The 21,517-nt window shown below is 39.8% G+C and overlaps 1 protein-coding gene across 1 annotated transcript in view; it reads right to left on the reverse strand.

Annotated features, from left to right (window-relative positions):
* The window catches only part of st6galnac5a (ST6 (alpha-N-acetyl-neuraminyl-2,3-beta-galactosyl-1,3)-N-acetylgalactosaminide alpha-2,6-sialyltransferase 5a), a 54,758-nt gene extending 34,649 nt beyond the window's left edge, over nucleotides 1-20,109 (reverse strand). The window contains exons 1-2 of the mRNA XM_067606478.1: nucleotides 19,932-20,109; nucleotides 18,902-19,111 (exon numbers count right to left, since the gene is read on the reverse strand). Coding sequence (XP_067462579.1) covers nucleotides 18,902-19,111; nucleotides 19,932-19,946 — 225 coding nt within the window. The 5' untranslated portion in view covers nucleotides 19,947-20,109. The remainder of the gene's footprint in view (nucleotides 1-18,901; nucleotides 19,112-19,931) is intronic.
* Nucleotides 20,110-21,517: the final 1,408 nt, after the last annotated feature.

A 21,517-nucleotide genomic window follows, 5' to 3' on the forward strand; every position in this document is an offset into this window, starting at 1 on the left:
GTCTGACCTAAAAAAAAAAAAAAAAGAGAAAATTCATTGATGGAGTGTTTTTTGGATAAGTGACATGGCTGATGATCTTGTTAGGGGGGCACGGTTGAAACAAGAACTGATATCATCCAGAGCGTTTGAAGAAGGGGAGAGATTGGCGGCGGAGCTGTGATCTTCAAAGCAAGCAGGAGTTTAAAGAGGGCTCTTCACTTTGTGTGTGTGTGTGTGTATGTATATGTGTATATGTGTGTGTGGCACAGACAGAGAGAGAGAAATTCAACGCAGATAGTGCTAGAGAGGGAAAAGATTTAATGTGCGTCTGTGTGCACGTTTGTGATCAAAGGAAAAATGTATGGCCATTGAGAGGGATACAACAGTTTAAAGCACATCAAACTGAGTCTAATACACACACACACACACACATATACACACACAGAACAAAAACAAAGCACAGAGAGCTGACACGGTGATTAGTCCTGTTCACTTCTGAGCAACAACTGAATCCTACGATCAAACTCACTCCTAGAAAAATTCAGACACCCGACTCACAAATTCAAGCGACAGTTCAGAAGCCTGATAAGTGACAATCAGAACTTCATGCTGTTTTTGTTCGTTTATAAAAGGGCAGATAATAGAGGACTGTTGTAGCTCAGGTGGGAGACAAAGCCACTGATTAGGATGAAAATGATGTATAATAGCTGTCAACTGCAGCTCACAAAAGCTTGATGGTCGGTCACCTGCTGTTGTCAAATAAACTGATTAACGTTTAAAGCCGCACGTGGGGAGATTTCCCACAGTCAAATGGTAACAAGTCTCAGAATAACAAAGTTGTTTTGATTGTTAGGAGATTCATCTTGGAAAAAAACAATGACACAACATGCAAAACTTGATTTGATCTTTGGTTTACAGAAGGGAAATTTATGCAACTATGTAGTTTCAAGATAGGATAGGATGGGAAAAGAGAGGGATGATGTTAATCAGCTGTCCTCACGACCACTGGTTGAGTGACCTCTTGGGGTCATGCAAATAATGATGATTGATGACAAAATAACACAATCAGCTGCTTTGGTCCAGACTTTATGCCTCAGATACAATATGTTCTTGGAAGGCAAGTTTGTGTGGTTTGCAACGCTATGAGACAGGATTTTACAAATCTGGAAAGTTATCACAGCAACAATTATTTTATCCTTTGAATCTAACTTGAAGGATTTGGATGGTGATTTTCCATATTTGTCTTATTGTCAACAAATCTTATGTGCAGAGCCAAACCAACAATAAACTGATCCTACTTACAAGTATTTTGTGTGTATCTAAAGTCTGATATATCTTATTTCTCTGAGTTGTAGACTTCCGTTGTTGTCCAGAAAGGATTAAAAACACGTAAGTGAGCCACACTGCTGCACTTTGCATGTTGTACTTTACATGCAAATCATGCAAAGCACAGCGGTGTGGCTCACTGACATGTTTTTCAATTGTCATAGGCCTGATCGGAGGGGAGTACAAACTATGTTCGAAGTACAAAGCATCACAGTGGAGTTTGTCTCCAACTAGCAGTTCACACTGGTTTTGTTTTACCATTTTATGGAGAACCACAGTTACTTTTAGGGCTGTTGTTCAAGGTGGGAAAAAATTGAATTAATTAATCAAGTCAATCTTTACTCAAATGAGTCTTTTCTCTAAATTCTTTCTTGCAAAACACTGACATTTTACTTCTTCAGGCCTCTGAGAATTATTCAAAAGAAATCATCTCAGAAGTGAAAATCTCTCTTTGATTGAACTGCTCCCAATTTATAGATATGCAACTTATGACCCTGTCTCCTAGAAATTATATTAATGTAGTGCTAAATTGTTTTCCCAATCACGGTGCAACAAAAGGAGGGGTATTACCATATCTGGAGGAGGTTGACACAATAACATATGACAAACTACAGCCTGAACAGTTACCACATCATCTCTGCACCAGTGTCTCAACAAAGTCTGAACACAGTGCAACTATACCGAGCTGAATTTTACCATACAGGTTTTGCTATTAATGTGTCCACCCACACTAAACCCACGGCCTCATTTCTGTCTCACACTCTAATCCCTGCAGTGCTTCCCCAATCAAAAAGGCCCTTCTATCACAAACACCTCTGCAGCTCAGCTCTGCCCTGAAGGTAGTACTCTGTCATTAAACCTTAACTCTCCTCACCACCTGCGCGAAAGGTGAAAAGAACAATGCTGCACCTTGTTTCTGTCTCTCTCTTCTCTCACAGATAAAAAGTGATCCTCCTCCTCGTCTTCTCCCTCACCTCATCCGGTGCGGGTGACCCAGAGAAGAGAACAAACGCCCCCTCTCGCTGTGAGTTTTTATTAGTATGTTCTGCTAGAAAGACCAGACCCAGGCAGCCCGACGTGTCAAGCCAGTGGGTGTGTGGAGACAATCAGGTTGCACCGTGTTACAACACACTCCTTCGCCTTAATTGGCTCCATATCAGCCTGGTTGCCCCTGGTGCAGACTGTACAATGATGCAGCCATTGCTTGTCCTCATAACCTCCACCCAGATAGAGGAGAGAGGTACTGCTGTGAGGACCACACAGACACATCCCTGTAGGAATGATTGCCTTGGCATGAATACAAAAGATGAGGTGCAATTTACTAGGTCAAAGAATCTCTCCCTCTCCCCTTTGCTCTGAAATTGCAGCAGGAGGTGGTGAGCGGAGAAGATAGAGGAGGAAAAAGCCAGGAGGAAATGACAGAGGGACATTAGGAAGAGAGACTGAGGCAAAAAAAGACGGGAGAAAGACAAGGAGGAGAGAGAGAGAGAGAGAGGGAGAGAAAGAGGGAGCCGTGACAGACAGAGGCGGGCTGAGGAGAGGAGGAAAACGAAAGGCAATCTGATAGATGAAAAAGAGGAGCAAGAAAAAGGAGTGGCTGTCAGAGAAAGAAGCACTTTGGAGACCAAGAAATGTAGGGCAAGGCCTTCAGAGAAAAACGGAGGAATTTCAGGGGCATCCTTTGATGAGAAAAACTTAGAAATGCACACTTGCTTTACAGCTGCACCGACGTAATGATGCAGTATCTGATAAGGTCATTATGTAAGCACAAAGCGGCAGCCTCGCAAACATCTTTAAACATCTGCAGGATTTTCCCCTTTGTATCCCAGTGTGTCCAAAACACCTGAAGTCAGTGACTCCATGTTTGAGGAGACTTCACATTTTGTAAGTGGGCTCACAGCAGCCTTCATCATCACGCCGTTTATTGATGCAGCAGGCTGATACGTTCCCATAATCCTCTCAGATCAGCTGTTCGGAGTGATAGGCATGGTTATCGCCCAGCGCGCGCCGTGGTAAACAATGAGCTGAATCGATAACGAGAAGATGATCTTGTTAAGAGAAGTCTGGTGAGAGTAATGACTTGGAGGAGACGTCTGAGCTCAAGGTGTATGTCACTATTTCATTTTCATATCACGTCCACCCCTGCACAGCAAAAAGTCCCTTTTCTACACAAGATACAGTGAGTTGGAAATGAAACTGAAAGATAAAAGGTGCAGCATAATCCTAGCGTGGAGCCGAATATATGCATGGGTAGGGACAGCGGGAGGAAATTTGAATATGGCACTCAGGCAAACTGTTAACCATCAAACTCGAGATGACAAGTTTGTTGTGAACAAGGGCAAACAGGCAATTTTCACACCAACGCAAAACTTCTACTTCCAGACCCGGAGACTGGCTTTTAAATCTTGTGCGAGTGCGACGGTAATAAATCCCGTCGAGCGAAATCCCAAAGGAGCAATTACTGTTGTGTTCTCGCAATATAACAACAAGCCCAAGAAAAACAAAAAAAAAGAAGACATCAATAATATATCACCAATACGACAGTCCCAATGTTTGGAAAAGCTCTGCTTCCCTCTGAAAACATTTTCAATACTAAATATTCTAGTTGAAGAGTGTCCATAATGTGCTGGAACAGAGGATAATGAGAGACACTAACCAAAAAGGATGTGCGCGCGTACGTGTGTTTGTATCGTTAGTGTTTGTGTGTGTGTATGAAACACCAGCTGTCAGTGACAAGACTCGTCAAGCAGGAAGAATCTCTTGGGATGTGACAGATTTCACGTTAGCAATCAGGACACGTGATGTGTTTCGCAGTCTCTCTGTGTTTGTAACTAAGTACATTTACTCAAATACTGCGTTTTACTTAAGTATTTCCATTTAATGCTACTTTATACTTCTACTACTCCACAGTTACAGTTCAGAGGGAAAATTGTACTTTTTACTCAGCTATATTTATTTTACAGCTATAGACAATTATGATTTTACATTATAAGTATATACAGTATGATAATCGCATAAAAGACAATATATTGTTATAGTGGTTTCTAAACATTTTGGCTTTTGGTCGCTTACAAAAAGAGCCATGTGTACTGTAGTAGAGATCACTAGTCATGTTTCAGATGTGTTAGCGTCTCACTGAAGAGAGATTTCTCCTCTAAACCTCTCAGATGGTTTCATTTGAATAACTGTTCAAGGTTGAAAGTTGTAAAAAGGTTTAGATATTTCACAAAAAGGCAAAGAAAGAGAAAAATCTAAAAGATGAATACACGCATTTGTTAAGCAGAACTTCTTTCCTTCCCCATCAATTGTCTCACAACCTCACAGATTTATCTTGTGAGCCTTCTGAACTAATTTGAAGTAATTAAACCTAGCTATATCATTAAGTTGCTGCACGTGCTCAATGATGCATAAGAATTTAATAATGTAATATACAATAATATCTAGTATCAGTCACAGGGGCTGTTTTTCTGCAGAACAAGTACATTTGCTTTTGATACTTTATTAAATTTGCCTATTGATACCACTGTATTTTTATTTTAAAGATCCCATCCAGTCATGTTTTAGGACAGTGGAAAAATAAATTGTGCCCAACATATTTTTTCCACAAAAAATGTTTGATTAAAAATCTTTAAAATTAGATGCAAATATTTCAAAAGTTTAACTGTAAAGTCCATTTTCAGTGTTTGTGCACTGGAGGCTTCAAGTTCTCACACCACACTTTTATAAGTTGAATACTGGACCACAATTGGCTCCAATTTAAGGTGAGAACAGAGAAACTTTCCCCCCTTTTCAGCAGATGAATGTGAAAACAGTCTTCAAGTGTCAAACTCTGCACAGTGAAGCTCAAACTTCCAACTGAAGGAAAAAGAAGCAAAACACATTTTTGACCAGAGGGAGACTTTAAGTAAGATTTTGAATGTGAGACTTTAACTTGTTATGGAGTATTTTTTACACTGTGGTACTGATACTTTTACTTCTTCTCTCACCACTGGTATGTGTGAATGTTCAAGCAGAAATTACTACAACTACTACTACTACTACTACTACTACTACTACTACTACTACTACTACTACTACTACTATTAATAATAATAATAATAATAATAATAATAATAAGTCCCTCTTCATGAAATAACTAAAATTCCTGGTGCAAACCACTGGAACCTAAAGGAAGGAAATAAAGGAGAACTTGTTTATGCTTTTTCTTCTTTTTTCTGCAGCATTCTCTGAGACACAGACTTTTAATAGGAAAAATGCTAATGAAATGAATCACATTGCTTATATTTATTGCCAAGGTAATGCCTATTCATTTACTTAATGGATACGCACCTGAGATGCGATAATAGCCAAACTGGTGATTAGGAACATGCGAGTGAGAGCTACATTCACGCAGATTGATCCTCACAATGATAGAAATAATTCCTGCCAGCCGTTCTGGAACTGACTCAGATCAGTAAATGGCTGTTTGGAGGGTTTTTTTTTCCATTTTTCACCAAGGTGATGAGCCTCCCCCACAAACATCGGGCTCATTAGTCTAATCCTCCATGTATTCTGCCTAGCAGGAATTCATAAAGACACAAACAATGCGCACAAGCACGCTAACAGCCTTCTGTTTGGGAGGTGCTCACACACCGTTTTATCCAGTAATGAGCCCTGATCAGCCATTTTCTGGTTACATCACACTAAAAAAAAGGTAAGAGTCACGCAGCCACAAACGTGCATGGAGTTTTAAAATCATTTACTTAATGTAAAAGTACAGAAGTATTATCGGCAACATGTACTTGGAGTATCAAAAGTGAATGTACTGGTTCCAAAATAAGGCCCATGTTAGTGACATACTGTTATACCAGACTGTTAATACTGATGCATCAGAGAATAAACAGCATTTCAAAGTTGTAGCTGGTCGAAGTGAAACTAACTGCTTTACTTTATTAGTTTTCTTGACTACTTGAAAGCTTTGCAGTATTCATAGTAACCTTCATCTGTTTGGTTCACAGTGCAACAGACTTTGAAACTGCTGTATTTCAAATAACTTGCACTACTGTCTAATATGGCTGCGACTTATACTTACTTATCTCATCTGCTCTAGTTTTAGGATTAAGGACTTGCCGTTTTCATATCTGTATATTAACTGGTTTTATTCTTCCTACTTGTCTACATTTTTCACCTTATAGAAAATATTATGTTCTCCATAAGCACAAAGCTCAGTTTTTCACTGTAACAATGTCTATCTATCTATCTATCTATCTATCTATCTATCTATCTATCTATCTATCCAGTATAAACCATTAGGTAATTTAATCTACTGGTTCCCAACATAGGGTTGGGACCAAGCAGTCATGTGATGATGAATGGAGTAGGAAAGAAGAAAAAAAAACAAAGTTCTTATACACAAATCTGTATTAACTATTTGGACTTTTGTCAATTTTTTGTGAATTACTGGATAATTTCATCTCTTTGAGCCTCAAACAGTTATTTAAAATGACTGTTAACAACTCATCATATCATTTTGATAACAACTCATGGACTTGTGAAATATTTGGCAAGGGACACCAACTAGTTAGGAACCACTGGTTGAATCTATGACAATGTGTTGTATTTTAGAAGCTTATCCAATGTTTTTAATGTAAAATCTCAGAATATTACTTATTATTGAACCTCATTGAGATTGGAAAACCTATTTTTCAAGAGTCCTGGCCAAGATAAACTACTAGTGCAGACAAACAACGTTAAACAGATGACACAAAAGTACATCACAATATTACTTACAATAATACTTGAGTAAATGTACTTAGTTACTTTCCACCACTGCACAGCTATTTGACTGGCTGAACTCTCTGTAACTCCGAATGTGTGTTTGAAGCATTTAAACTGATATTAATGCCTGTGTAGTCGATACTGTTCCTCCCAGTCATAGCTAAGCATCTGATGCTATCATCATCATCATCATCATCATCATCAAGGCTTTTGTTGCATTATTAATGAGATGATGATAGAATGCGGAATTAACACTGTGATTACGAGGCGAGGATATGGAGTCATATTCAGCTCATAAATAGGCAGATACTCTTCTGCGTCACTGAAACGAGTCTGTGCATCTGTTAGTGTTATTTGCTGTAGCCAGCTGTCTTTGAATAATTCCTCCTCTGTGTAGAAATGACAATCGTGTTTTCAGATTTAAAAACTTCAAGGACTTTCTTCTCAGATCACCATGATTTTTTTGTTTGTGTTGAGTTGAGTTTCAGAGCATTAACAGTGATCTTGGAGGAAGTTTGGGGATTTGGGGACACTTCTAGACTCTATAAACCAAAGCAGAGCAAATTATTTGAAACAACTGAAAGCTAAAAAGTGTTTTGCAATTTCGCTTAAAGCTCCATTTGTTTATCTTGACTGCAACTAACAGAAGTTTCGAATAATCCTGAAACAAGTTGAATTGCTTCAGAAATAAGAAGTTAAATCCCCGCTGGCATGATCAGAAAGATACACAAGTGCTGTTCCAAATGTTTACTGAGAAAATAATTTCAGTTTTTTATTGAATTGTTTTTGTCTCACTGGCAAACAATGCATTTAATTTATTTAATTACAAAAAGTTAGAGAGCAGCCTTTAAAAAGAAACCTGCCTGCTGGTTCATAATGAACACAGATCCCACCTGATTTTGATCTTATTATCTCAAAGCACAAACATCCATTGATTCAACAATGAAGCTTTCGAGCTCTAATTTAGTCTATTTGTTATTTGTTTAGCAGCACAACAGAGGACAGGACAAGAACTCAGAAAACAATGGAAACTGTATTGAAATATCTCTTGAAGGTCTGACTCATATGTTAGTGTTTTGTCTTTGTCCTCTGACAGTGTAAAGTAGGGCTGCAACTGATGATTATTTTCATTGACGATTAATAGGTTGATTATTTTCATGATTAATTAGTTGTTTGGTCTATTAAATGTCAGAAAATGGTGAAAAATTACAATTATTGTTTCCAAATGCTCAAGATATGACCTAAAATGTCTTGTTTTGTCCCAACCAACATCATAGAACAATAAAGAAACCAGAAAATATTAAAATTCAAGGAGCTGGAACCAGAAAGTTTTGCCATTTTTTCTTAAAAAATGACTCAAAACAATTAATGGATTATCAAAACAGTTTATGATTAATTCTTGGTTGTCAACTAATCGTTGCAGCTCTAGTGTAATGTATTCAAGTTCATCTCATTATCTTTTTATAGCAAAGTAGGAAAGAAGTGGAAAAGGATGTGACAGGTTTTTTCTTATTTTACTGTTTTTTGTCAATGCAACCTGGATTTTCTGATATTTACGATTCCTTGTGGCTCTGATGAAACTTAGCTACAGTCAACACTATCTTCACTGTCTTCATGGATGCTTTGATTAAATATACAATGAATCACAATAATCTATTTTTAAAAGCAGGAAACAGAGTCAGAAGGCTTTTTGATGAGTTTGTGTTGAGCCAGTGAGGGTTCGGCCACATCAACTACACACTGTGCCTCCCTGCTGAAAATCAATTTAGTCGTACTGACAATCGTGGAAACCTCCAGTGTTGACCTACATGTCAGTATGACCTACTTGCCACTGACGAGGCTTGTCCAAGATCTCAATAAAGTTAAATCTATGTAAACTTTATCAGGTGCTGCACCTAAAGGCGGTGGGTGGAGTGATGGTGAGATCTGCTTTGCTGAATTTTTGTACTTTAGAGACAAACCAACGCTAACACCTGATCTGCACGGTGACTGATCAGGTGAGCACAGGTGTTAAAATGGGCCGAGCCGAGCCGAACTGTCCCATCATCTCTGTGATGGCAGCAATGAATGAAAAGAAACCTGGTTCAAGGTCTGACCAACAACCATGAAGATTTTTGCCAACTAACCGACTCTCCATTCACTTCCATCCATATTTTAAAATCAAAGTAGCGTAGCTAGAGCTTAACGATTAGTTCATTAGTCAACTGACAATTAAGAGAATCATTTAAGTCATTTTTAAATCTATGATATTAAACTCAATACTTTTGGATTTTGTATTGATGCTTGGACAAAACAGGCAATCTGGAAATGTAAACTTCAGTGACCCCTATATGGAAGCATCTGCGTCATTTATTTAGGTTTTTTCATTAATTTGTCACCTGTCTGTATACACAACTTGGCTTTCCCAGTGCAGTGGTGGGCGATGCATCATCTAAAATTGTTCTGAGAGAGAATGGACTGTCTATCTGCTTTACACTACAGAGATCTGGGTTTCCATGACAGACCCTGCTGTTGATATAAGATGAATTAATGTGGAGCCCCTCCAGTGGAGAGGAAGGACAAAGGAAGTGGAAGCAGCTCTGTGTGTCTCCAGGAAAAAAATGCTTACTCCTCGACACCTCTGGAAGTGTAATCAGTGGGCTCGTCAGAGAGTGTAAGGGACCAAAGAGCCTTCCAAGAACAACCATGACACTGTCTCCTCAATGGGGGGGGGGGTGATGGGATATACATCAAAGTCCGCTCTGTAATTGGGACTGTTTCGACTGAAGGCAGACATCATGGTAGAGGAAACGATTTCATGTCTCGTCAGCAAAACACTAGAAGGCTACAGCAGGCTGCTTCTATCTCCGTGGCTCTCTGGTGCTTACAGTCGAGGTTTCCTCTACAACTTTTGCTTTGTCATTTCTTATTTTACAAAAAGACTCTTCTCCTTTGCTCTATTTTTGGCCAATAAGTCCATTTTTTTGGCAAACCCCATGTCTCCATAATTAATAACCTTGGCATCCAATTTGTTTCTAATCTGGGGGGGAGAATAATGCTCACGGCATACAGAAAGAGATTACGCCAAAATACAAATAGCAGTTTGATCATTCCTCTCTCCCACCATGGAGGACACGCTCATTAATCTTGCCTAAAGAGCTGAGTAATGTAGCCGGCCTCGTGTATCTGTGGAGCCACAGGAAGGAAAAGCTAAGAAATTGGGTTTTATTGCAATGCTTTCTGCCAGCCGTCTCGTTGCATCCGTTCTCAACGACGTGAAAGGCGGCGGCAGCCCATCATCTATCTCCTGATGTTGTGCCAAAAGGTATCATCCATTTATCATAGTTTAACCTTTTCAGATCCTTCACAGGTCTCTCAGGGGCCAAATAAGGAGAGCTCCCCACAGGCTACAGCTTACCAGGCACCAAAGGTTAAAACATGGAGAAGCATGAAATCACCATTCAGCTCATAACACGAGCCTCAAGAATTTTCCCTCCACTTCCTTTATGTTGAAAATGTATGACTTTACTAGTGATTCCCTCACCACAGAATGCCAAAAGGTACCGAGTGTGAGATTACTCCGTCGAGGGAATGCTTATCAAGAGGCAACATGCCCCCCCCCACCCCCCCTTCATCCATAATTGCTTTACAGGCCTGCATTGGAAAGAGCCTGAAGCTGTGTTATGTTTGGCGGGAGCAGAATGCACTGGAGATAAGTTGAAATCCAAGACTATGCCCCAATTGGGACCACTGTGGCATAACAAAACTACTATTCTCCTCAGTCGAAACAAAGCATTTTTAGCATTCTAACGAGGTCTCTGCATAAAAATAGTGGTTATCTGTCGCCAATGTTTCGTGCAGTTCACGTTGTAATTTAAAAACTCCAAATGGTGCAAAATACAAAGACAGACCTCATACACACATGCACAAGTTTATGCACATACACACCACCCTGCAGATTTCACAATGCTGTTAGTTCACATAAAATGACTACAGAGTCCTTGGCGATAACGACCTAATTGGGGAGTTTTCTGTCTCGCTATCCAGCTGGCTGATTGCATAGCAAAATCCTAATGAATGGTGAAAAATGGCTTTGTTGCTCGGAGAAAACCATAGAAGATGTGGCTGTCTGAGATGAAATATTAAAGATCTCACTTCTCCAGCTGTCACTAAAGCTGTGGTTGGGTGAGATGCCTTGTCATGTCTCTTTGGCACAGATGGCTTCGTTCTCCTTGGCTCATGCCTTCAAGCAAAGTGTACCTCGTCAGAGAGTATTTCCAACCCTGATAGGTCTAAAACCGACTCAGGCCAGAGTTTGTGCAGAGAAATCTGTTTTTGTAAATTTATTGCGCCTTCTCAGTGGGATTGTCTGCAGCTTCACAACAATGTTTGGCAACTTTTTTTTTTTTGACACAATAGCTGTGTGACTCTCAGTTGGTCCAGACTGGAATATCTCATCAACTACTGGATGGATTGCCATGAAATTTGGAACACACATTCATGTTCCCCTCAGGATGCATTTGAATAACTTTGGTGATCCTCTGACTTTTCATCTAACACCACCAGCAGGTCACTTAGTGCCAATTAGAAAATGTTAGCATACTAATACACTAAATAAACTAAGCTGGTGATGATGGTAAACAGTATTCCTGCTAAACATCAGCATGTTAGCATGCTGACATCTGTATTTACCTCATAAAATCAATGGGCTTCATGCATGACTGTCTTCTTATTTTTCTCTTATATCTGTTCTTGCACAAAGCAATGAGAGGAAAATAAGAAAATCCTATGTGGGATTCAACAAACTCTCTTATCTGCCTGAATTTGTTGTAAATTGATCGTTTCAGCCTGAAAAATGCCACCTGTTCATGAGGAGACATCATCATTAGCATAATCCATACCCCTAAAACGTCCATATAAGGCTCCATGTTCTGTTTCGTTTGTGGTCGAGTTTCATTCACAAAAAAGTTCAGGAAGAGTAAAAACACTGCGCAACTTCAAGCCCTGCTTTCAGAAATCAGAAGACAAACACATAATAAATTTAGTGTTAGTGGAAGACCCGAAACAATTAGAAAATATGAATCCAGCTAACATGTCATCAGAACAGCTACGCACTGTGAAAGAAATAAGAGTGAATGATTTGACATGAAGTTAGATGCTAAAAAAACATTTTTCTAAAGCAAAGCGCTCCCCTTTAGCCTCATCTCCACCTGACTTTCAGGCTATCAGGTAGCAATCTGCATGATTTTGGCGTCAGATAGGCAATCAGAAGGAGACGGTTACACTGTCTCGTCCTTCCATCTCCTAGGAGGGACAGACGAGAGTGGTTTCCTGTCCTTCTCCTCCTCCTGCTCCTCACTGAGAAAATAAAACGGAGGAGAGTCTAGGAGAAAGGAAACCCCTGGGATTTCACTCTCTATCTTTCACTCTCATGTCGGTTTCTTCTTCTTCACTTTCTCATCTCATTCTCTCAGGCTGAACTTTTCCCGGGTCCTATATTCTCTTTTATCATTCCCTCAGTCCTTACCCATTCCTAGTTTTGTCCTCTTCTGTCATTCTCTTTGCCCTTACTCTACCAGAGCTTCTTTGCCTTTTCATCTCGTTCTTAAGTTTCTTTCTTTGCTTCCTTATCTTGTGCCTCTCCTGCACAGCACATGTCCAGGCCAACCAGCACTGCGGCATAGCTAGAAATAAATTACCCTTCACTCTGACAAATCAAACATGTTGCAAAGAAAATGCTTGGTGTGAAGGATTTAAATGGATTTGAGATGCATAAATACATTCTGTATTAGAAAAAATAATCAAATATTTTGGTTCGTATCCAGATGAGGAGAAAAAAATCAATTTAAATGTTCTGGAAAATGTTTTAGCATCTTGGCCAACAGTCTGTAGAAGTCTTATAGACTTCAAGATGTTTTCTGGGTTCTGATGAGTTTAATACGCTGGTGGAAGATAAAGTGAAATGGTCAGAGGCTGACCGACACTGCACCCTGCTTGCTAGCCGGCTGACATCTTGGAAAGATCAATATGGCAGAGAGGTCAGCGAGTAAAGATGAAAAAGACAAATGTTCATGTCAAGGGTATTTTTTTTTTCCAAATAGCGATCATTCTGCACTGCAGAGGAACAAATAGGAGGCAAAGCCAACAACTTTTTCACTCCTGGATATATACAGAGAAAACTCATCTGTTGTCAAACCGCAGGGAAGACACAATGGTTTGGAAAACGGAATGCAAAGTATTTGAAGGTTGTATTGCATTATGCACTACCACATGCTGTAGTAGCAAAGTGCATTCAAATCATAAAGCAACGACTGCAGCTTGCGGTTGAGGAATGTGAAGGGTGACATAATAGAAGGTTTGAAGAAGCGTAAATGATGTTCAGTGGAGCCATGGCCCTAATTGATGTCCCTTGTTGCCAAAATGTCAATAAGTTTATTGCCAAGAGAAAAAATAAATTGGAGGTTTACTTATGATGCTCAGCTGCTCCTGTCAAAAAAATCAATTCTCATCCATAGCTGGGTTTAGTGACGCATCACAGACAAATCCTCATCAAATCAAAACGCACACGGTCACTGAATATTGGCATTTCATGCAGTGAGAAAAAAGATGCTGCTGCGTGCCATCTTGCCGTCTTAAAATACGACAGACTCATATTTCATATTTATTTGTGTGCCACTCGACTTCTGAGCGAACTGCATGACTTCACTGTGCAATAAATCTGATTCAGAGAGCAAAACCTAAACAGCCTCTGGCATATTGACCGCACCTCTGGACAAATATTAACTGAATTTTAATGTTCTGTAGCAAAACAGCCTCACAGTCCACATCACATACTGATATAGACAAAGACACAAGTTAACACAGTTAAAAGGAAAATTCAACTTTTTACAACCTGGGATTTATTTTTATAGTCGGGGGCATCATTGGTATTGTTTACGGTGTTAAGATAAAAATCTTGCTCACTACATTATTGATCTTGGGATTGCGAGAGCTCTATCAGTGTCCATTGATACATGAGTGACAAATGGGCTGGAGAAATATAAACCAAAGGATTTACAGGAGACGTATCTTGCTTTTTGTGATTTTCTGTTGTTTTTATACTGTTTTGATGTTAAACATGATCAATGTTCCAAAACTTGAGGTCAACATATGTAAAATGCCTCCTGCAAGTCAAAATCCAGGGCTTCAGCCTGCTATGAACGCTTTGTTTGCAATGTTACCTCTACTTCCTTGTGATGATGTCAGATTGACATCACAAGTTGTTCCACGGCTTGTTCACGTTGTCCACTCGCATGATGTATTTGAGAAATTTCCATTTCCAGCAAAGAATGAGAAAAATAAGTGAAATCCTACTACTACTGTTTGTTTATGTAGCCTCCAGAGCTGGCTGAAGTCTGCTGAGGGGCAGCTTCCCAAAGCTAGCCAATCAGAACAGAGCGAGCTCATCGGGAGGGGGTAAGGACCTCCTCCTGATGAGCCCACTCAGGAGCTAAAACAGCCTGTTTGAGACAGAGGCTGAACTGAGGGGCTGCATAAAGAGCCAGTATAAGATAAATAAGGAGGTTTGTATACTGTAAGTCATGCAGAGAGAAAAAATAAAACTTGAAATGTATATAATATCTCCTGTTTTAAAGTGAAAACAAAAGTGAATGTATTTGAAATGTTGTTGAATTGTTACTTCTATACTTGCACGAACCCTCACTGACATATTACCATCCTAATGCTGAGATCAGACTACACACAATATCAGCCTGATAATGGCCCAACCTGACAGAGGTGGTGACCAGAAAGCAGCAGGAAAGAAAATGAGTGTCGGGCAGGAAGATTGCATTTTACTGAGAGACTCTTGACAGACAGCTATGACTGAGCTAGCACTTCTGCTAGCGAGCTAACAACCGCATCCATTTACCATGTACTACCTACCGACTGACAACTGTGTGAATCATTACAATGTTATCTGGTTTGGCGATGTTGATTAATGAGTTTTTAATTAAAAAATGTTACAACAGACACATTTCAGTAGGAATGTTTGTGTTTTTACTACACTAACATTGAGCTGTGTCCTTGTTTTTATCTGATATTTCTCTGAACAGACATTCTGGTGGAAGTCTTTTGTTGAGCGACTGATCTACACATGAGAGTTAAAAATTAATAGAACTACAGAAATCGGAAAGTAACTAATACTGAAAGAATCTGATAGCTTAGAGTTCATGTTTGCATGATTCATAAGGAATATGTCATATTTTGGAGGGAGGTTTTCTGCTACTAGTGTTAAGTTGTTGTTGTTCTGTCACTTTAACAGTTAAAATGTTTGGCATTGTTCCAGTCACAGATTTAATGTCTTTTTCTCTTTGCTGTTCTCTTTGAGTTTTACCCATTTTGCAGGACAGTTGTGTTCTGCTCTTCTTCGCTGTTTACCTTCTCCCGGCTGTCTCTGTCGGTCACATGACCTCTGCCTTACAGGTCGTGGTGTGTCAAGAGTCTGCCCGTTTTATCCCATATAGCGTGTCACAGTGGAAAACAACTGTCACAGCATCTGGGACGCCTCAAGATGTCCGAGTTTTTCGCCTTCTCTTGTCTTGTTTGACAACTTCTACGACTTCTGTGCCGCTGACCAGTAAGAGCACAGATTGCTCTTTCAAGTAAAAAGAGGACGTTTAATATCAGTGAACCTGTAAACATTTGACTGTCACCATCAGATTAATCACACCTGCAAGCGTGACATCAGCCTCCGCACACATCTGTATGCAGCTCACCCACACAAACTTCCTCTTTCTGCCATCTGGGAAGGAAAAAGATGGAGATCATCTGCTGACTGACAATGAATAGTCCCAGGTTCACTTTCATTCATAACCTTGATACATATGTAAACATTTTGTCGTTGGTGCTGTCAGACGGGAACAGTGACGTCTGTTTCTGGCATTTTACTGATCACCTACAGTATGTTGTCATGCAAGTTGAGAAAGACGGCGAACTCTGATTGGTCTAGACAAGAATTTATCACCTAATCTGACAAAGTGATCATCTCTAAAGACTGTCGTCCAATTCATGTGATAACAACATGCCTAACCTTCACCTAAACCTCATTTTAACATTATCCTTAAAACCGAACAACTACCCTTTGAAGAAATAACAATTGTCTGCCTTCCAAAAATGTCCTCATGGTCAAAGTCTAAAATTATTCCTCAAAAATAAGTACAAGAGCAAGAAGTAAAATTCAGTTCAAATTGAAAGGGAAAGAGCTCAATAAAAGCAAATAAATGTTTCAGTAATAACTGTAATGTTTCATTTTTGTTTTTAAGTCATCACTGTATCCCCAGATCACCATTTCAACATTATGATACACATACATTATCATAACAAATGCAAAGAGGGCAACAAACTGTAAAAATAAGATAAACGTACAATTAGAGCTGCAATTAACACCAAGGTGACATTTCAAGGCCAAGGTGACATCCTCAAACGTCTGGTTTTATCTAATCAACAGCAAAACCAAAGAATATTCAGTTTACAATGATATAAAAACAGAGATAAGCAGTAAATCCTTGAATGGGAGATGCTGGAACCAGCAAATAGGATTTTTGAAAAATTACTCAAAACTATGAATCGATTATCAAAATATTTGAAGATTAATTTTATGCCGATCGATTAATCGAGTGATTGTTGCAGCCCTGCATAAAATGCCAAAAAAAACCCAGATTTTTCTTTAAAGATGTGCCGGAGTGCACCAGCTTTATACAGCCTATCATGTATCAATTGTAGTGCATTTGCTGTTCACACACAAAAGGTCACCAACATGCAGACACTTAGAAGGGAAACACAAGTAGAGAGACAAACAGCTTTTCTCCTGAGAAAAACTCAACTGCCAGCTGAAATCTTCAGTCATCAGCGGAGAACATTTGTGGTTTCCACACTTGTTGGTTTCTACACCAATGAGATTTCTTTTAATGAATGATGGTTCCACCCTCTGCTGCAAACCTGCGTTCCTTTGACACAAGATTAAGTGACTCTTCAGAGCCTCTGGTGTTTAATTTAGCAAAAGTTAATTTACCAGCCAGGCTACTTTTTCTGACATTTGGGAACAATGTGTTGACTCCCAAATCTGTCTAGCTGATACAGGCTCTTATTGCTGCTGATTTGTCTCATTCACACAGGCTGTCAAATTACTCATCTGCAAACAACCCAGTCTCACTTCAAAATGTGTAATAGCTACGTTGGTCCACAGCACAAAATGTATTAGTTTCACAATAACGGCTCTGAAATTGGGAGATGCCTGTGTTGTTTTGGCCTGTTCTGTTATATTGACCTGCATCCACATCACATGTCTGTCTGTGAAAACAACAAAAATGGCAGACATTCCTTCTATTGTCAGTGGAAGATGCAATATTTGAAGGTAGATTCAGCATTAAAATACATTTTGATAACATTGCATTTTATTTTCATAATGCTTCTCTGGTCAGCCGGTCGGAAAGCTTCAAATTCTGGATTTCAAATTCAAATCATCCCTGGTGAGCTCTAAAATCTATGTTTGTTATTGAAAAAAGATCATCAAACAGTTATATAAAACAACACAAATAACATAACAGCTCAGATAACTACACAATGCAAAGACAATGATTCAATCAACATGCAACTATGTGGTTTCAGCGACAGCAGCGTCCACAGCAACCACCATAGCAACAATAGAAAGCCTGAAAAAATCTTTGTAATAACTGACAAACCAAACACCATATGCATTCACTGAACGAAGATTATGGAAATAAAATGCACATTTCTAACTAGAAATGTTATCAAAATGCATTTTTATGCCAAAACTATCTTAAAATATTGCATTTTCCACTGAGAATAAAAGGAATGTCAGCCAATTTGTTTTGTTTTCATCAACAAAACTTGGCAGTCACATGACCTGGACACAGGCCAATAGAAAAGAAAACAACAAAAACAAAAACAAGCAAACAAACAAACAAAAAACCATAAGCATCTCATAATTTTAGAGCCCTTATTGTGAAACTAATACATTTTGCTCCAACTATTACACATTTTGATGTGAGACTGACTTGATGCAAATCAACCTATGACATAAACTTACTTTCCATAAAAGAGAGATGGCAGCACTGGTCAGCCCGGCTTTCCATTCCTCTAAAACTTTAACATCTCAAAGATAGGAAAACTTTTGCATCCATCAGGTGGGTCAGTGGTGCAGACTGCTACACAACATCTACACAACAGCTACACAACAGCTACACAACAGCCCATCAACCAGATTGCCTGCAGAGAGACACACTGTTTTGTATGTTGCCTTAAAAAAAAAAAAACCTTTACAAGGTGATTAGGTCTGCTTTACTTGCAGCGCCTTTGCTCCCTGCTACTCACATTGATTGTTTTCTCCTGGCTTGGTAAATAGATGGAAGTCAATACGCCCCTATAGTGACGTCAGGGTTCACCTAGCTGCAGGTCTCCTGGGTTTATCAATTAAAGCGAAGGAATGCAGCCAAAGATTTCATTTGTTGCCTAAGCTGTTATTAGTAACGACAGGTGGGTATTGAGTATGGCGCAACACTGTGCTGGAGAAAATTGTGATAAATGACAGGGGGGAGGCTCTTTCTCTCTAAAGAGCCCTGCAGATAGATGACTGCTAGTCATTAGACAGGAGGAAAGGTGTGTGTGTTCATGTGTGTTTCAGGAGGAGAAAGTGAAGATGCAGTGCAGAAATGGGTCCCTAATGGAAGAAAATAAAACTGGCTTCACCTTCAAAGGCTTTTGTGGGCTACTTGGCAGTGCATTAACGCACATTTGAAGCCGTTCATCTGCTCCCTGCTCCCCGCATTATGGGAGACGCGCGCAACACACATCTGTTTACCTTATGGTCGATGATGCCACTGTATCCCTGGAGGACCGGGGGGTGAGGTTTGGCCATCCTAACGGAGGCTTCAGTGGGCCGCCGCAGCTGTTCATGCTGTCGGATGTGCGTGTCGTTAGCGTCCCTGGAAGCGCTGTTGAAGTTGCCGTTGTACACCAGGAACAAGCTGGCGCACAGGAGAAGCACGAGAAGCACGGCTACCCCATGGCGCTGACACACAAAAAAAAACACAAGCAGATGCTGACAAATTAGTCCTGTTGCACTGGACTGAGTTTAGGCTGCGACCTATAGGGCTTCATCACAGATGGGAGCGCAGCCTGCTCTACCTGTCAATCAACAGTCCCCCCCTCCCCAACTTCCTGTAATTAACATCGCGTGCCACTAAAACATAAAAAAAACAGCTCATATCTTCATTTAAGCCCATAGTTATATTGGAAAGATGTCATCCTGTTAATGGTCATCTTTAATCAGTTTGCATGCGTTTTAATGTTCCAGGTGTGACCACATCTGTACGATAGTTTTATATTGGTGCCAAAAAAAAAAGCTATGAAGTTCAAATCCTGAGCTCGTGAGATGAGTCTCAGTTTGAGTTTATAAATCCAAGATAAGCAGCTCGTGACACTTCTGGTTTTGTTTTGTGGCACAATGATTGTTGAATCAATGAGCAGCTGTGGCACAAAATTGAGGCATTAACAAAAGAAATATTCAAGCAATAAAATTACATGGACTTTTTTTTAAAAATATATGCATCTGCATTAAACGCATTGGGGGGGAAGGAAAAAACACATTAGTGCGCTGTGTGTCATGCTGTATCTCTAGCAGCCTATAAGAAAACGCCGGAGCTTAGTGCCAAACGGAGCGCACAGCTGGATGTCCATTGTTCAGATCCTAATCTTTTGATCCGACAGTGTACACACAGCAGCGTTATGGCGATTGGAGCGCACTTCACAGAACAATGCTGGATTGAAAAAAAAACCAAAAAGCGAGCACAAACAGTTGTCTGTATGAACTACATGGCAGAAATATTCACCATAGGTGTCTTCATTTTGCGGCGCGCTGTCTTATCGCTGCGGCTCAGTGCGTCTGACTCCACTTTCTCTCATGGTCCAGCGGCATCTGCTCGCATCCCGGATCCACTTCAGCTCGTCCGCACTGTGTCTGCCTGCCTGCCTGCCTGCCTGCTGCTGCCTGTGTGTCTCTAGACTGGAGTCCAGGCGCAATTCATACAGTGGAGACAGAGGCGACAGATGTTCACTATTGTACCTCTGCTGGGTCTTAAAGCCCCCCGAATTTGAGGGGCTGAAGAGTGGAGGCTCAGCGCAGTTAATTAAAGAGACTACCTGCAAGAGGGTGATAAGGCCGTTTTGTTTAATGGTTATTTCTTGCTGAGCAATATTTGATGTAAATCTCTGCTCGGATTACTCTAGAGTACACTGAATCCACACCATGTCATCTTTTGACGTCTGGTGCATAAAATATGAGGTGGATTATGAATGCAAGAGAAAGTTATGCAGTGAATGAGTCACTGTTAACGCGTTATAACAGCTGCTTTTGGTTCTTTTTTTTGTTTTCTTTTTTTTGCATTCAGCTTTATTTGTTCACTCCACTATTTTCGTCTCAATACACTTTTTACTATTTGTGTTGGTGTATATTTGGTACATTTTTATTTTCCTTTTTTTTTCATGCTTCGCTTGTATAAAATAGATATTCATGATGCAGTGTTCTAGTTTTTTAAAGTTTCTCATTTATGCATCTGCTCTTGTACTTCTGCTGCTGTGACACTTCAATTTCCCTGAGTGGGACAAATAAAGCTTATCTAAAGTCAAAACACAGCAGAACTGTCATGTTAATCATATTCTTAAGCCCCTAAAATGGTTTCTCTGTGCATTTTATAGTAGAAGTACTGTGTAATTTTGGATGAGGTTCATCTGACCTTGACTATCTTATCTCATCTTATCTTTTCTTATCTTAATTATTGCAGGATGCAACTCTGGTGCTCAGTCAGTGAGTGTTATGCCTATTTCATTGTTGGTTTCATGGTAGTGTATCTAGGCATGCTTGTACTCATATGCAATGTGTGTATATGAGCTGTAGCCTATTGTGTCTGTCCATTAAATCAGGGGCTTTCTTATATAAACTCTGATATCTGTGTGTACATGTGTAGCACATTAGAGTCACAGTAGCACAATGACTTAACATAGTACGACATCAAATGACCGCTTCTTAAAAGTTTTTAAATTTGCTGCCCTAAACTCTCTCTGTGGAGTCCTGCAAGTGATGCATTTTATGTTTCCAGCAACAGCAACAGCAGTTTGGCATAAATATTAATAAACTTTATGTACAGAGCATTTTTCAAAACAAAGTTCAAAGGGCTTCACAGAGCAGCAGAGAGGAGGAAAAAACCCAACAGGAACAGAGCCGTGCAGAGACTTTTTCAGATCAAATTCCACAAAATCACAAGTTGACATAAGACTGTGTCACCATCTTATCAGGCTTCAAGTTATGCACTTGTGTCCAAACCAGAGGTGGCTCGGACCAGTCGGCATCCTGTGAGGATTCTCGCATGATGTCATGATCTTGTGAGTCCAGCTGCTTGGAAAGGTAAGACGGTGATAG

The sequence above is a fragment of the Thunnus thynnus genome, chromosome 12 (assembly GCF_963924715.1).
Source record: "Thunnus thynnus chromosome 12, fThuThy2.1, whole genome shotgun sequence".
NCBI lineage: Eukaryota > Metazoa > Chordata > Actinopteri > Scombriformes > Scombridae > Thunnus > Thunnus thynnus.